The 18,540-nt window shown below is 39.4% G+C and overlaps 1 protein-coding gene across 2 annotated transcripts in view; it reads left to right on the plus strand.

Annotated features, from left to right (window-relative positions):
* chico (insulin receptor substrate 1 chico) overlaps positions 1-18,540 on the plus strand; it is a 454,841-nt gene that overhangs the window by 77,975 nt on the left and 358,326 nt on the right. For both annotated transcript variants that reach the window (XM_067136485.2, XM_067136486.2), the window contains exon 4: positions 17,206-17,408. In XM_067136485.2, coding sequence (XP_066992586.2) covers positions 17,206-17,408 — 203 coding nt within the window. The remainder of the gene's footprint in view (positions 1-17,205; positions 17,409-18,540) is intronic.

The raw sequence follows: 18,540 nt of genomic DNA on the forward strand, positions 1-18,540 counted from the left end.
AATTTTTAATTACCTAAGTTATTGGTCCTATCGAAAAGTGCTACATAACAAAAGTTTTAGAGAGTACAATTTCCGATCATTTATGTTTTATTCTGTTTTACTGTACCGACTATGATAAGAGTGACATTTCAGTCAGAAGAAAACTAAATGTGAAGGCCTACAATATCGAAAACATATACAATTGATCAACAATAACATTATATTGACCATTGTTTGCTGTGATGTTCTTTGTCTCTTATGCTGCCACTCAACTCCGATAGATGGGAGTACTGCTGCATACCAAGTATAACAGCCTGACTGAATATTGGGGGGAAATAGCTGGGAAGTTAGAAAAGTTTCTTCCTTAGCATGCCATTCCTCTGATTCATACATTTTCTGATACTGCTGGTATGTAACTCACTGGTTCATCGTAGTATTCCAGCTATTTTACAAAAAACAATATATATATGAGTCTCCACCTTATCAATACAAATTTATTTTACATTCAGCTGGTAAATATAGTCAAGACTAGTTCCAACCCCTAGGGGGTCATCCTCAGTTGACATGCATTAAAAATGTATTATTTACAAAAACATCACATGTAGTGGTAAAAGCTTAAATTAATTTGAACCGATCATTAATGTTGGTATGTCTGGTACATTTGGGCTATTGTATGTGTCAATTTTGAGTTTGTAGCACACAGTGTGAAGGTAGTTGATTGACTAGTGTGCATCATCCATGAAGACACATATTATTTTTTATGCTACTACCATCCAATTTTTTTGGGTTATACAATGTGGAATATACATACATTTGTGCAAATCAACAGTGGCAAGTTTAACAATATACATTTAAAGTTGGTTCATAAATTACACAAATTGGCTATTGATTAGTCATATGAAAATGTAGGACATTGGTTTGAACACTTTTGACTGAAATATCAATGTAACACCTTACTGGCATATATCTTAGATGCTAAAATCAGTTTATAAAGCCTGTTACTCTTGATTGAGTCTTGGAATAGGGTTAAAATTTTTTAAATAAAAACTATTTGCTTAGTATAGGCATTAAATAATGCTGTTAAAATGGACATATAGCTAAAACAGTGGTATATGTATGCCATATATGCCTGGTTAAAAACACATTACATTAATGTTATTGATATGTGGTGCTACATGTACATTGTTTTGGAATAAATGGGGTTGACGAATTTTTCACAACAGTCTTAGATATAGTGTTCCGATAAAATGGGTCCGTAAAAATATTTATATGTAAAAAACGGTTAGGCAAGTATTTGAATAATCCGCTTGCAGATCAGGTAATACTTAGTTATATATCTGGATATGTTTTAGGCAGCTACTAATGTTGGAGTTATTAGAAATCTTGAATATATTAATGGAGCATGTTTTTCCATCCGTATGTCGTGATGTTTTAAGTTGGTGACATTTGTCAGAACGTGTTGAAATTATGCGTCTTGATGCACGTTGATTTTATCATGGAAGCGTGTTGTAAAAACAATGTAAAATGTAAAATAAATTTGTATTGATAAGGTGGAGACTCATATATATATTGTTTTTTGTAAAGTAATATCTATCAATACGGAAATGAAACTTATAAACAACAGTATTCCAGCTATTCGATCCCTTGTTTTTTGTAAAGTAATATCTATCAATACGGAAATGAAACTTATAAACAACAGTATTCCAGCTATTCGATCCCTACTCTGATACGCAGTTTTGAACGAGCAGTCTACTTAAAGTAGAGGCTCACGTAGTGGTAGTGGTAGTAACTCCCACACAGAGTGGTGTCTAAAAGATTTTCCCCTGCCATAACAAAAAAAGTAGTAGTAAGGCCTATTCCAAATTATAGCACCACAGTTCACTAAATAACTCAAAATTCAATCCTGGAAAGAGCTGTTTCTTAAGAAAAGTTCCTTCGTCTTCACTTTTATTAAATTCTACATTCATTTTATTCCAAATTAGCAGTATTATTATTATTATGATCGTATCGCATTTACAAGCATAATGTGCAAAAAATATACAATGAATATATAACTAATAATTCAGAAATAATTAAACTAGAATGTCCAGCTTCGACAACCAGTCCACTACACTTGGTGTCAATTTATGCAGAGCCCTCAGACCGTCCTTAAATGCTGACAGTGCACAGTTCTCAACAACATGAAGCAATGTCTGCTTCTCAGCACCACACTCACACGCAGCACTTTCACGATATCCCCACTTTTTCATCATATCGGCACCTGCCGTGGCCTGTTCTGAAACAGTTGAGTTTTACCACTCATATCGAGGAAGATCGAAACCTGGCACTTTCTTCCTTAGGTCTTTAATCAGAAAGGGGTTGATGGGTGGACATTGTTCCCATCACTGTCTCCATTCTGCTGTTACACTGAATTTTTCATCGGAGTATAGATCAGTTCAGAGTGGATTCCAGGATTTTTACCTCATCACAGGTGGATCTCGTAAGGCATTGTACAAGAGTGAGTTCCTGCGTGCTAAGGTCTTTTTGAGCAACTGTACTTTTGCTGCTTTTCTCCTCATATCTGGAGGAGCAATGTTTGTTAAAACACGCAGCCACTGAGTAGGAGTGGACCTCACTGTACCAGTAACAACTCTCATGGTTTCATTGTGCTGTACGTCAATTTTGCTCGAATGTACGCTGTTTTCGCTCACAGGAGCGCAGTACTCACCAGCCGAGTACACTAGAGAAGGTGAAGCAGTGTGAAGAGTGTTTGCATGTGCACCCCAGTTGCTGCCTGCTAGTTTATGCAGCCGTTTTACTCTTGTACTCAGCTTCTTTGACAGATTCAGGCAATGCTGTTTGAACGACACGGATCGCTCCAGTGTGACACCCATGTGTTTTGGGAAGAAGTTGTGGGAGACTTCTGCTCTGTTAAAAACTTCATGTAGCTTCCGATTAGCTTCCATGTTATGCAAGTGGAATGTCGTTACTTAAATTTTACTAGGATTTTGCTGGAGTCTCCATTTGTGAAAATAGTCGCACATGGTAGCTGGATCCTCTGTAAGTACATCCTCACAGTGTGCCAAATTAGTACTCTTAGTCTAAAGCTAAATTGCCTGCAAACTGTATCTTCTTTTAAGTTGTTGGCAGGTCATGGATGTAAAGATTGAATATAATGGGAGATAATACTGACCCTTGAGGTAAATAATTATTTAGAGATCTCCAGCTGCTTCTTTCACCCTTCAGAAATACAGCAAGCGGGCGGTTGGATAACATGTTGTTTAGTAAGAATGCTAGCTTCTGACAAGGGATGACTTGAACAAACTTAAGTAACAGTCCCTCTCTTCAGACCGTGTCATAGGCGAGACTTAAGTGTAGGCTGTGGACCATGACAGCGCTAACGAGTGTGACTGAGTGGCTGAGAGAGTGTACTGTAAATAATCAATGACTCTCTCTCTCTCTCTGTGTGTGTGTGTGCGTGCGTGTGTGTGTGTCTCTCTCTCTCTCTCATTGGAGATGGAACATAAGAGAAACTAAGAGAGAGCGCGCGTACAGTGTAAGTGTGTGACCGTGTACGTATGTAAGTTGTAATCTTGGCTTTCATCTGTGTGTGTGTAAATCTGTAATTGTAGTGCTTAGTTGATAAATCATAGAAATAGGACACTACTTATTTATTTACTTATTTACTTACACGTTACAGCTGGCGTAGAAGTGGGATGGACAAGTGTGATAAACTAGTGGATAAACTCTTACGTAAAACTGGTGTCAGAATAGAGTACCTGGTAGCGAATTTTGTAGTCGACAGAAATTTCTACTAGCGAAATGAATTCTGAACAGCTCCAGATTTTTCTAAGCAAGTTTAGTGAACTTGAAAATAAAATCTTATCTAGCTATGGTGAACTCATTAGTGAACTGAGGTCTGAACGGAGTTCTAACAGGAACCAACTGAAAACAGACTTAAGTGAACGGAAGAGTGAGTAGGTAAAGTCGGAAAATGAAGTGCACTCTCTCAAAAAAGAGGTCGACAATAACGATGTGCAGGACGAGAACGAACTGGACGAGAAGCGGTCTGAAGTTCGAGGCCCAGCGGTGGAAGAGAGTGCCCTGCGTACAGAAACGATGGCTGTGGAGACGCGAATGAATTCTGCTAGCAGCGACGGCGGCTTCACCATCGTGAAGTTGGAAACCCTACAGGACGATGAGATTACTTCCAAGAGAACATGCTGTACCCAGTTCGAGACCGGATCGACGCCCAAGAAGAGTGCCGAATACCCGATCACCGGACTACGTGTATAGAAGATGATAGTTCAACACAGCTCCCAGCCAAGTTCGACCTATGAGGAGGTTGTGGGAGTTCTCGACGCACACTGCGGTGTCCACCAACCGAGAGCCACCTACCGAGTCCATCTGCAGGAAAGAAGTCAGCGCACCGATGTAACGCCGCGGGAATTCAACGCCGAGATCGAGCGACCAGGAGACGTGATTGTGGAAGAGTTATCCCGAGGTGACACCAAGCTTGGGCGGCTGACGGCTGTGATAAACCACGTGACGCTGAGATCTGTCCAGGGAGGACGATCGGCAGGAAAGAGAACTACGAACAGCCTCTGACGATGGCCCGTGAGACAGAGGCAGCAACTGCAACGGCACGGCTGAAGGGACCCCTACTAGTAAACGGAACACCATTGGAAGACGAACTGAAGACCAACGAACGAGGATGCCACCTGACCATGACACTTGTTCATCAAATGCCGCACCCCGGAAGAAAAGGAAATTCAGCAGGGCTAAATCTGGGACGAGCAAACCAGTCCTGGGCATCACACCCGAGGACTACGAAGGTGCTCAAGCCCTGAAAGTGGACGTGGTTGTGGAGGAAAGGAAAACCACCGAAGATCCGGCTGCCACGTGAAGACTCGCTGACCGCCATCAACGGGGACGAGGACACCGTCGACCGGACCCAGCGGATCCCGCATGGGAAGGTGATGGCCAACCGAACAAACCGCAATGCAGCGTATCACGGAGCAGCTCGGGATGAGCAGCCTTAAGGAGGGGGCAATGTAATGTTTATAGCGTCCGCCATGCCAGGTCGCTACGCACTGAGCTCATCACCTATCGCCCCACCCCCTTAGGCTCGAACACGCCAATCACGAGCAACATTTAAGTGCTGGGGTGGCCCTTCTCTCTTCTGTCCATGGTCGCGCCCCAAGGGACGACGGAAATTACTCTACGATTAATCTGGAGTCTTCCATCTCGCGAGGTTCCTGGAGACATCTAGCATCCGGACTGTTCTGGAAGGCCCAGAGCAGGTATATAAGGAGAGGAGTAACTTGGATTGACAGTCAGTGAGAGTTAGACAGAGTTAGTGAGTAAGAGTGAGTGAGAGCGAGATTGACTTCGCTGGAGCACAGTCAGTGATGGCCTGGGAGAGTGCTGCCTGATGGATTATCTGCTTGTTGGAGCCGAGGACTCGTTCCTGTTCCCCTGACGTGTGTGTGTGTGTGTGTGTGTGTGTGTGCGCGCGCGCGCGCGCGAGAGAGAGAGAGAGAGAGTCCCTTGTGGCTGGCTGTTGGAGAAGAACTTTGGGTGTTCTGGAGCGGCGAAGAAGGGAACACTGGGTACGACGTGTGTAGACTGCGAACGGGGTTCGACGGATTGAGTGAACAGCGGATACTATCCCGACCGGCGAGACTGATGTGTAGGCTGTGGACCGTGACAGCGCTAACGAGTGTGACTGAGTGGCTGAGAGAGTGTATTGTAAATAATCGATGACTGTGTGTGCGGCGCGCGCGCACGCGCTAATCTCGGCTTTCGTCTGTGTGTGTGTAAATCTGTAATTGTAGTGCTTAGTTAATAAATCATAGAAATAGGACGCTACCAGGTGCTGTACACATTTATTTATTTACCTGCCGGGCTGAGTGGCTCAGACAGTTAAGGCGCTGGCCTTCTAACCCCAACTTGGCAGGTTTGATCCTGGCTCAGTCCGGTGGTATTTGAAGGTGCTCAAATACGACAGCCCCGTGTCGGTAGATTTACTGGCACGTAAAAGAACTCCTGCGGGACTAAATTCCGGCACCTCGGCGTCTCCAAAGACCTCAAAAAGTAGTTAGTGGGATGTAAAGCAAATAACATTATTATTATTAATATTATTATTATTATTATTATTATTATTATTTACCCCGCCAACACGTTACAGTATCATTCTTTCGAGCACCTTGTAGATTACGCTAAGGAGTGAAATTGGTCGATAATGTGATGCATCAGTTTCTTCCTTTCCTGGTTTCAAGACTGCAGTTACTTTGGCTTGTTTTAACAACTTAGGTAATTTACCAGTTCATAGAATTTCATGGAAGAATTTGACTAGCCAATGTTGTGTTCCAGGGCCTATGGCCTTCAGAAACTCAGGATAGATTGCATAAAAGGTAGTTCACAATCAGTTAATATTTGAACGATCACATTGAAATAAAATTTTACACACAGCTATGAATCAGCACTCCTTAAATATATTCAAATGTCATAATCAAACCTAATGCTCTACATTTCATCGTTACTCATTCAAATTTCATTATGAAGATCCTGTTACATTTAGGTTTAATAAACATCTGCCATTTGTTAAAGCACATTTGAAAGACTCTATTGATCTCTTTCAAGCTATTTTTATATACATTTGATGTTTCTGAAATTAATGAAGAAAAGCTTGAGAGGAGCAATAATGAGATTTTACAAATATATAAAGGTTAGTAAAAGTTGCTTAGCTGTTGGAGAGTTTCATGCTATCCTTACATGGATTATTTGTAACTGGACTGTAAGTGCCTATGCATTCAAGCACATATTCCAGAACACTTCATTTAGATTATTCCAATATTATTCTATTTCATTTTCTGCAGATGAACCTGGAACATAGAATACAGCATTTCACATACACCATATACCTTGGATCTTTATTATTATACTGTTTGAAAATTCTCTTGCCTCAAAGTAGACTGGTTTGGAAAATTATGTACAGTAGCATTCAATTTCCTTAACTTTCATTAATCCTACCTATTTAACTGTTTGCTTCAATCTACCCTTTAAATCTCTGTAAGGTATTTGATTTATTTTGCCACACATTTTCTCTGGTTACCAGCTTGATATCCTCTGTTAGTAAGGTGGTCATTTTGGTGCAAATCAGTGTTGCATCTTGCAGAACATGTAAGAGATGTGTTGAAATTACTGGAAAGTAAAGAAATTTGGTACCGGGCGAGTTGGCCGTGCGCGTAGAGGCGCGCGGCTGTGAGCTTGCATCCGGGAGATAGTAGGTTCGAATCCCACTATCGGCAGCCCTGAAAATGGTTTTCCGTGGTTTCCCATTTTCACACCAGGCAAATGCTGGGGCTGTACCTTAATTAAGGCCACGGCCGCTTCCTTCCAACTCCTAGGCCTTTCCTCTCCCATCGTCGCCATAAGACCTATCTGTGTCGGTGCGACGTAAAGCCCATAGCAAAAAAAAAAAAAAAAAAGAAATTTGGTGGACAGAATGCTGGAGTTTATTTTTCTTCAGAATAGTATGAAAGATGAATTAATTTCTGCTGAAGTAGAGTCTGTTTTTATAAGGGAAATAGGTAACAGTTTTATTAACCTAATTAATTTTCTAGAGGGCCAGTCATATCCTACTGTCTCAGTTTTGGACGATCACCTAAGACAGAACAAACAGTCAAGATTGATTGCTTTTGAGTATCATAGGGACAAAGTAAAGTAATTACTGCAAACACTTCACAGTGCTACTCCTAAAGATAAAATAAACTGAGATGGCTAACGCTGCATCACACAATTGAACAAAACTGGACAACGTTAAGAAGTGGTGTGATCTTGCTCGTGAATTCTACCAAGCTGTGAGTGTGTTTGATCTTACAGGAATTGCTCAGATGATTATTGATGGATATCTTGTAAGAACTGTGAAACATCTGCAGTTCTGTTCGAATCTAAGTGAGTGAACTGCAGAGAGTAGGTAAAAACAAGCTCAGTTGTGATGAAGAAGTAGACATTAATTCTGTACTGCAGGGAGTGACCGTAAACTATGCCAATTTTGCACAGTCCATGCTAAAAGTTATATGGATGCCATGTGCAAATGCAGATTGTGAAATCTTTTTCTCGTGTTACAATAATATTTTGTCTGATAGGTACCATTGCTTGTCTACAGAATTCATAATTCTTTTATTGTAAAATGTAATTTAAGAGCTAGATTTTTAAAATACTGAAAAGTTTGATTGAAAACATTGATTCTCTCATTTTAAAATTCTGCTTTATGCACTTTCAGCTCAGTGAAAATTTCAAATCTTTTCATGTAAGTCTCTCGAGCCTTCTGAAATGTTACACACTAACCCATTCTACAAGCTATACTTTCACACCATGCATCATAGGGACTGGTTGCATCGGGAAAGGTCAAGCCGATTCCTGCACGTATTATCCCTGCATAAGTACCGTATTTATCCAAATCGAAGGTGACCCTGAATGAAAGATGACCTCCACATTTTTCCTTCAAAAACATTAAATTGGGCTTAAAAAGTGCTTTGTAAAATAATCTTATTTATAATGCATTATACATTTAATTTGAGAAAAAGTAAACATTTACAAATATCATGCAAATTCTACCTACTTCCCTAAATCATTTACATTTGAAGCATCCTGAATCACTACCACTATTCTGAACATCCTTCCACAGAATGTCATCCTCACTTCCATCTAGTAGATTGGAGATACAACATTTCTTAAAACACTCCACAATTGAATCACTGAAGAACTGGCTCCAAGCTGTAAGGGTTGAACTACGCCTGTGGTCCCTGAGAATATCTTGTAACTTCAGTCTGATTTTGCATTATTTACGGTCAGCTGTGTGTCAGCCAATAATGGCTGCTTCTCTTTTAATTGAAAGTGTTGTGAACTTAACTTGATCCAATGCGGGCAGACAGCCCCTTGTACGAGATCTGTCATCGGAAGCATTCCTTTCTTACACTAAGTATGATTTTACTTCTTTTTTTTTTTTTTATTAAATCTTTATCTGGGTTGTGTCTTGAGATGGAGGGGAAAGGGATAGCAATGGCTTTCCTCTCATATAGGCGTTATTTCAGCCGTTTTAAATATATCGTCCCTACTACGGCAGACTAGCGAAAGTGAAAAACTATTGAATCTTTAGTTCTGAAGTTTTGGTCTAGATTTTATTTATATAATGTATATCCTTTGACAGAGTCTCACATCTGCAGTTTGTTCTGTATGGCTAACACATAAAACCAACCATTAAATATAAAAATTGATTTGACATGAGTAATCACAACTTCTTTCAGCTCTCCTAATTTTCTGACAGTTTGCAGATTCGTTAGTTTGCTAGAGAAGGGACGATATGCTACAGGACTCTCATTCATTTCAGGAGTGTAAAATGATTTATCTCTTCAAGTAATTTGAGATAACAGTATCCTTTCATTCTTTTCCATTGTTTTGACATGTTTGTGATGGATATCTAAATGATGTGTCGATGACTTGCATTTTGATTCGCATTGTGTGGCTCGAGCCTAGTTTTAACTTTCTTTATTTAGTGTGTGTGTTTTTGGTATTTTCCACTGTCACGGGAATGATAAGGGTTTGGGGCTTATGCGTCTGGTTGTGAGTTGTGTGTGTATTATGGCTGATTATCCGTGTGGTTAGAGACAGTTGTTTTGTTTGCATTATGGGCTTACGATGCATTGCTCGTGCCTGGAAGTCATGATTGTAATTGCGATCATTTGCTGTCCAAAATTCATGTCCACATTAGATTCGAATTCGTGTGGTATAAACAAGTGTTGGCAGCAAGGACGTATAACTACGTGACATGTTTGGATTAGGAGAGAAAGGCTTCTTATTGTAAACCTTTCACATCGGTATATTTCCTGGGCTAGGCAAAGAGCAGTTGATTTATTGGTGGTACTGATCGATGACTGCTTGGATATGCCTTGCCGTTATGCTCCTTTGATTATGATTTGGATATTATTGGTCTCTGTGCATGTAAAGCTTGGAAACGGTACATATCAGTTGTTCAAATCCTTTTTCTGCCTTTAAGACTTCTGTCTTGTTACAGGTTTTTCTGCCGTTGATTTATTTTACAATTTTATGCATAGTATGCATTACTACTTTATCTGTTTAATTAGAAGGTAGCCATGGCAACCCATTTATTTATGGTAGTTTGATTTTCATGTTCTGTGCTTTTGGTGCATGACTTCTTGTTTTGACCCCTCTCCTCTTTTTATGTCAGCAATGACCTTTTTCTGTTCCTTTTTGTTTTGTGGAGATTATAGTAAAAAAAGGAGAAGAGAGGTCTTTTTTGTTGTTGCACGTTGGAGGAAGATTTTGTTACCTCTATATGATATAAGTCTTTTAAGAAGAGAATGTATTCATACATCGTTTTGGGTTAAAGTTTGACATTGTAAGTGTGCAGAAATAGTCATAAATATTGTATTGATAATAAAAGATTTCTGTTGAGCAGAGAGAAAGATAATGTTTTGAGTTATGACTTGACCAATGTTGAAAAGGGTCTAAGAGTTGTGCCATTTAAGTAAAAACATTTTTGCTGGGCTGAGTGGCTCAAACTGTTGAGTCGCTGGCCTTCTGACCCCAACTTGGCAGGTTCGATCCTGGCTCATTTCGGTGGTATTCGAAGGTGCTCAAATACATCAGCCTTGTGTCAGTAGATTTACTGGCACGTAAAAGAACTCCTACGGGACTAAATTCCAGCATCTCGGCATCTCTGAAAACCGTAAAAACAAGTAGCTTGTGGGACGTAAAGCCAATAAAAAATTTAAAAACATTTTAAATTTTGTTTCTTTTGTTTCATGAGGGTCACCTTCTTTGTTTTATTGTTGCCCCTTGTTTAATTCTAATAAATCTTTGATTTTCCTTGTATCTCTGTTTTGATGTTATTTTACACGATAGCCTCCTACCTCAATGACTTGGGTTTAGAGAGCACGAATTCGGCTCCTGACTGTTCTCTGGGAGTTTCGGTCGGGTTCGATATTCAGCACCATTAAGATTGTTTTTGGGCCGTTTGCATTTCCACAGCGTCGATTATACTATATAAGTCTTCAAAAGAAAAGGGAGGTGGTGCAGGGTCCACTCCCCAAATAATGCTTCTAATGACTTCTTTAGCTTTCATATAGGAGTCAAGGCATGACCCCCACTGAGTAACCAGACAGTGTACTGCTACTTCAGGTTGTCCTTGAATGGCTTATTTATCATCACATCCAGCACTTACAGGTCTTACTTGCGTTCTGGAATGACAAAGTCTGTATTTAATTTATTGATTTCCTCTTACAGTGAGATGGCCTTAAATGCATCTTGAACCAACATCCCACCAGGAAAGTTCCAAGCCTGTATTCCACGTTGTTTACACCCAATCAAGCTTAAGTTTATTTACCATCCATCCCCTTTCCTGACATCGAAAAATTATTAGCAGCACTGCTGTTTTTAGCATTTTTTTGTGGGGAATAATGACATACGCTGGCATCTTCCTTCCATTGGCAAGTACATATAACATCACTGTGATACGTGGTTTTTAATTTCCTCTGTCATATGTACCAACACACTTTTTGCCCCTTTGTCTTCCACCAAAGTGTTAAAAGGTGTATCAAAATAAACTGATATCTTGTCAGCGTTGCCAATCTGTCCAGTCAAATAGGAATGTTGCTTTCGCAACTTTACTACATGTGTGTGCGTGCACAAGAATAGGTACCCCTTTTTGGTCAGCAGTTCACAAAATAATTGTAAAAAAAAACCACTGAAGGGAGTAAAATGTCAAATTTTCATTTTTGATACCTATGTATTGCTTAGACTGTCATCTACTCACTGCGTGAATTTAAAAGCCCCCTGACAATTATCACTGCTGAAATATGAGGTTTATTTAATACTAAGAAAAGGGACCACTTTTCGCATCATAAGCGACGGCCCACACACTTACTCGCTCACGCTTATAGCTTCTCGTGCGTAAGGTAAGATGACTCAGATATCTTATGATGAATAAACACTAGCTGGGCACTTCTTAATAAAGAGGTTTCATAAACATCCCCTCTGCTCCAAACATTTCCGATACCGATCCAGTCTTTCAGTGTATTTTATACTGTGGATAAGTGTGGTGTTCTCCTTATTATTCATATAGTTGTGTATTTAAGTTTAAAACGTCTTAAAATAGACTAGATTCCAAAATAAGGAATAATAATTCTCACTATGTCGGGGCCTAGTGATGCAGCAGATATTATTGTGAAAGCTTTAAAACAATATACAGACAGTGACTTGCCGCCGGAACTATCGAATGTTATTTTGGATTACTTCAGTGCACCCCTCGAGTTTGAAAGTGAAAATTCTGGTGAGGATAGTGATTTTCAGGAAAATGAACCTTTTGAAATTTCCACAACAAACGAGTTGCAGGAGGACGCTGTTGATGCGGTCGAAAGTGTTCTACATGATGTTCCCAAAGTTCAAACAGCCTCAGAATATACAGAAGAGGTTAAAGAGTTTATAAATAAGGGTTGTGGCTGTACAAGAAATTGTACTGGTCTTTTTCCCGAAAGCTTCACCAGGAGGTGTGTCAGTCATTTTTTCAATTTGTATTCGCTTGTGGCTCTTAAGAGGCTAAAAAAAGGAACAGTTCAAGAAAAAAGGGGTGCAGCCTAAAGTTCACCGAAATGTGTTAAAGACTTCTCAGATAAAATCTATTCCTTTTGATGATCGTAAACATGCAGTGAACTTTATGCATAATTTCAGTGAACAAAATGCACTTGTCATGCCAGGCCGGATCCCTACAAAACGAAGAAGTGATCTCATGCTTCTCCCAACCAGCATGTCTAAGAAGTACGTTGATACATTATACTCTGGCAGTTGTAAATAATAGAGAGAATTCCTATATCACTCTCGTCTTGGTATTCCTTCTGGCGTACATTTTGCAGTAACATAGTAATTCAGAAATCCAAGACTGATCTTTGTATGACTTGTAGAAGCAATCAAACTGTAATAGGGGAACTGTCAATTACGGATGAGGAGGAAAGAAGAAATCTGTTGGAGAAGGCTATACAATATGTTAATCACGTCCAAGCAGAGCGGACTGCTTATAAAAACACCATAGACAGTTGTAGACAAGGAATTAAACAACTAGAAAATCCTTTGTCTCTTGGGCCACATAGCTGTAACACATGCAAAAGCACAATGCATTATAGTTTTGATTTTGCCCAACAGGTGCACTCACCATACGATCCTCAAGTTGGACCCATTTTCTTTCTTACAGGCTACAAAGTGGGCGCCTCTGGTGTAGCGTGTGAACCACTGAACAAATTTGTTTTGTACATTATTCCAGAAGCTTGTATTGCAGGTAAAGGAGCAAATACTGTCTTACCTCTTGTACATCACTTCTGGGAGTATATTTCAGTAGCTGAGGTGCATTTAGAATTCCATGCTGATAACTGTGTTGGTTTCTAAGAAATCAGATGGAACTTTAAGTCATTTGGTTTACCATAAACCTACCCATACTAATAGATACCTTTATGGGTCCTCTCATCACCATCCTTGCCAAAAGCGTGCTGTGCTTAACACTCTTATCAGCCGAGCAAGGGAGGTTTGTGAGGAGGATAAATTAAACGGTGAACTTGAGTTCCTAACCAAAACATTTCTAAGCAATGGCTATTCAAGGAAACAGATTGACGAAGTGCTACATCCTAAGCCAAAAGACAGATTGTCACGTGATTCTCGTCCTTTGAGTCTGGCCTTCTTGCCATACGTGCAATCTGTCACGGATAGGATTGGCAATATTCTCAGAAAGCACAATATCAAGACCATTTTTAAGCCTAATATCACCATAGGCAATTGTTTGCGATCTGTCAAAGATCCTATTGGTTTAAACTGTGCTGGAATATATATGATACCTTGCTCCTGTGGATCGGTTTATGTAGGCCAAACATGTAGGAAAGTAGCAACAAGGGTTAAAGAACATCGCAGGCACTTATGTCTTTGCCAGCCAGAGAAGTCTGCTGTGGCAAAACATGCCATACATAATGACCATCAAATAATTTTTGATGCAACTTCTGTCATTTGTAAAGAGAAACATTTTATTCCCAGAATCATTCGTGAGGCGATAGAAATTGCTAAACGCCCGAATAATTTCAACAAAGGTGACGGCTATATACTGAGTAGATCATGGCTACCCTCCATAGTTAACTCGTCAACATCTTTCTCCATGACTCTGGAGGCCCTGGAATGAACTACATTTCTAACAGGGTCTCTCTATCTTGAGTCTGGTTACTATGGAGTGACCGTAGCCACTTTGCTTTGTTGTTGCTCTGAAGACGATCCTGGTCGCAGGATTGAAACGTGTCAGCTGGTATTTATTTATTATTACACGACCTAATATCCCCAAATAATTATCATAATGTAAAATAAAAACAACTTCTTAATGAGATACATCATATGGAGAGTTATGACAGGAAAGAACAGCAGTTGTAAAATTTCATTTTTGTATGTGGAACAAACGAAATTTCAACCTGATTTGTATTTTGGTTGTTTCAAGGGAGCATTCCGGAACAATAAAAGTGAAGTTATTGAAGATGTAATTAATGTCGCCTGTAAAAGTTGTCAGGTTTCTAGCTCTATTATTCCTGTCGCTGTTGGCACAGAATCCTGAAATGTTACAATTCCTATTTATGACTGGCAAAACAAGTTCCGTGCAGGAATGAAAAACATTCCACAAATAGCCCAGATACATCACTTTGTGTATATGAAAGAGCACCCTGGTGTAGTGTTGACAAAGAAATCCATAGTTTCTAACAAAGTACCCTACACCATCCTTTCAGAAGATCCACTGCCTGACTTCAGTGACCTTTTGCAAGTCATCAAACCTCAAGGACTTAGCATCGATAGACAGATGTATCTCCATGAAAAAATTAGACCCTTCATATCAGAAGATATGAAAGATGTACTGTGTCCTGCTGTAAAATCTTTCCCTGCTCCAACGCCGCCGCCACCTCAAGTGAAAATCTTACGAAGCCGTCTATAAAACAAGTGGCTCAGAAGAGAAAACCACCAACTCCAAGAAAATTCTCCCTAAAGAAGAGGTCTTGACCCACCTGCAGCTACTGTGGAGAGGTAGGACATTGGGACCAAATGGTGAAAGGGCATATAATGTGCCCAAAATGCAGACTTCAGCATGAATAACTGATATCCCTGTCTTATATTGGCTGTGATTAACGATATTAAGGTATGTGATAATTTTTGTAAAGTGCATTAGTGTTGCAATTAGTTCTCTTCAGTGACCTTCTGCAAGTCATAAAACCTCAGACACTTAGCATCGATAGATAGCTCTCCACGAAAAAATTAGACCGTAAATAATATCTGTTGGTAATTATTGTTTAAAAAAAATGTTTATGTCGAAATACTGGTGAACATGAAAATGTAAACGCCAGCCTAACTTCCAAATACTTTAGTAGTTATTTGTGTCACAAAGTAACCAAATTTTTAAACAGTTCTACTGAAAAGTTATGAAATCTTATGTTGTAACATTACATGCTAATTTAAGGCCTTAATTTCTTTCGAAGGCATTCAATTCAATTACAGTATATGATATTAGTTACATATTATGGAACACGACCGTACCTTTATCTCAATACCCGACATGTGATCCCTTTTCATATGCACGCACACATATTGTTGGAATTCAACGAGATTTTCATCATATGCATATGGTAGGTGCTGTGCGAGGGTTGTGTGACCCTGCAACACTAGTCCATTACGACATACCATTCTTGTGGATGGTTCCATTGCTGCCTTTGAAAGTTCTGGGAATTCTTCTTTGTTGCACCACTTGAGGTCACATTCATATTGCATCTCATGTTATGGCCATTCTGTCCTTCCATATTTCATGTACATAACTTATTTCCATCTTCAGCTTCTTTTAAAGAGTTCCTGTTGCAGGCCACCGAGTGCCTTTCTTGTAGAGTATGCATTTTTATAAACGATCCTTGTCTTTATGCTAATGCTGAACATTGGCTTCAGTTACACTGCATCTTCTTGCAGTTGCACAATTATTCCTTATTTCTGCGTATTTAATAACCATTAACTTAAAATTGGTATAATGCCATAGTATCGACGAGGACCCGTTGAAAATTTGCTGTTAATATCTGTTCCATGTGTCTCTAAAATATGACGATCCATCACGAAAATATTTCTGCTCCCTACAAAGATGTTACTTCCACTAAGCGCCAGGTATGAACTGGATGCTGCTAGACACACATCTTGGTTGCTAAACTTGGCCAGTTTCAGCAGCTAGCAATGTATAATAGAGATGCACATGTTGAAGTTCAGTGAGTTTCGTGTGCACGCGGTAGAGAAGGGAAGCAGCATGGCGCCATGGTCTTAGGCAGTAGCTGCCACTGGGTGTTCATTTTCATTAGGTCACAAATCCAAGACGACCCTCGATTTTTTTTTTTTAATTTTTTTTTTTTTAACATGAAAATCTGTGAACAAACATCGTCATGGATTTGGAGAAATACGGTACTTGAATTCAAATATTCAATAATGAACTGAACATCAGCACTAGACAGCCATACAATCATTTTGATCTCCTGGCTACACACTCTGGCAAGAGGCAGACTGCCATTCTTCTTTCATGCATGTCTGAAGTGGGGCAGCCATTTATACATCGGTACTTTGATTGTGTTTGCTTTTCTGCATAGTGCTGTCACTTATAGGATGTTCACGCACGGATTCCTGTAGAAAAGAAATCCTGTGGTTGTTTGCGCAGCTACTTTTGTACTGCTTCATCCTTGTTCAATATCCACCAGACCCCACAGTGCCAACAGACAGAACCATGATGTGACATTTCAAATTTTAATTGCTCTTTAAAGTTTTCAGTTTACTTGTCCTCATACATATACGAATGCCTCAGAATCATGGAAGCCATATGTCTCTGAAATACATGATATGACAGATAAGATATACATTATTAGTTGCTGCTACATTGAAATTACATTACAAAGAGCTACAAAGAATAGGAAGAGACTCAAAGGAGGAACACACGACGACCTGTCCTCTGTGCTTATTTATTTCCTTTATCCCCTTTCATAGTTCCTCATCTTGAGTTTTACATACTTTTTAAAATGTCCTGAAGGGTTTGTAGATCTTAGGTTCTGTTAAATTATTAGTATATATTGCTAGTTTATGATTCCTTCGATTTGTCTTGTGGTTAATTTATATAAAAATTTGTTTTGGCAGGGCTATTGCTTTAAAGACATGTTTCAACATCAACAGACGACTCGACTTGAAACACAAATTTGCTATTGCTCTATACACAAAAGATGACTGCTTCTGTGTGGTATTGGATTCAGAAGATGAACTGGAAGAGTGGCTTACAGCACTTCTCTCACTGCAACATGGTGAAGATGTACCCGATGGGGAACCACCCAAGCCAATATTCGGTGAGTGTTGCCCTGTACTCTGTGTGTGTTTTAATGGGTGGTGTGCATTAAAAAGGTAGTAATTGCTTTTACTAAGAATTTGTAGTAAGTGCTATGATTTGTATGCATAAAGTTCCTTACCAATTGTTTTTACTCGTAGCAGAGTCTAAGGAGCTTAGCAATTCCTAAGATGAGTAGTGATCCCTACGAATCATATGCATAAACCTTAGCAATTGCTTTTACTGCTAAGCATTTACTAAGCAAAATCATAGTATGCACAAGCTCGGGTTCATTTTCTTAAAATCTTGTTATTACTAGAGCCTGGATTTCCATGCGCTATCAAATCTCAAAATATGCATGCATTCATGCACTATCATATGGCAAAAATTGTTCAATAACTGGAAGATATGCACTATCAAATTCAGTTCCTTTTCAAACCTTGTACAAAAACTAATTTCTCCAAATTGTCTTGATTTAAACTTCTCCAGTTATGTCAGCACATTCTTAAGCACAGAAAATGGTCTTTCTACGTCATAAGAAGCGACAGATGCGTACTTAAATGAAAACATTTGGGACAAAGTGAGGTCAAATTGTACGTCTTTTGCATTTTCACCACAATGCATCTTTTATAATCTTGACTAATTCAAAATCAAGAATTGAACGGATCATTTTGTTCAGCTTATCTCTAGCTGCCGCTGTTACTTCTCTGTGCGGTGATTACAGGTGATTATGTCTTCACTAACGGGTAACGATTGCCTGCTTCGATAACTAAGACGTGTGATGAGTGAGAGGTCTGGGTAGGAAATTGCAGGGTAACAATGGAAGATTCAGTGCAAAACCAATGTTTGTATGGCTTTTAGTGCCGGGAGTGTCCGAGGACAAGTTCACCAATGTTTGTAAGCTGCTATCTCAGTAACGCAGCGTCACAGAAGTGTGATACAAGTTTCGATTTGTTCGTCTGACATAGAAGAAAAAATGAACAGTCATTTAGTAATGCACAATTTACAGTTCAATTTATAGCAATCTGTAACTGAGATACCTTATTCCTCAGAATTACAGAGATCAACGTGGGACCTTCCGGCTTACGTCAATGTTTATTCAAGCAAAAGATATGAAAGTGCTTGGTTAGTTGGTTTATAGGATCTCTACCTTA

This window comes from Anabrus simplex, chromosome 1, assembly GCF_040414725.1.
Source record: "Anabrus simplex isolate iqAnaSimp1 chromosome 1, ASM4041472v1, whole genome shotgun sequence".
Taxonomy (NCBI): domain Eukaryota; kingdom Metazoa; phylum Arthropoda; class Insecta; order Orthoptera; family Tettigoniidae; genus Anabrus; species Anabrus simplex.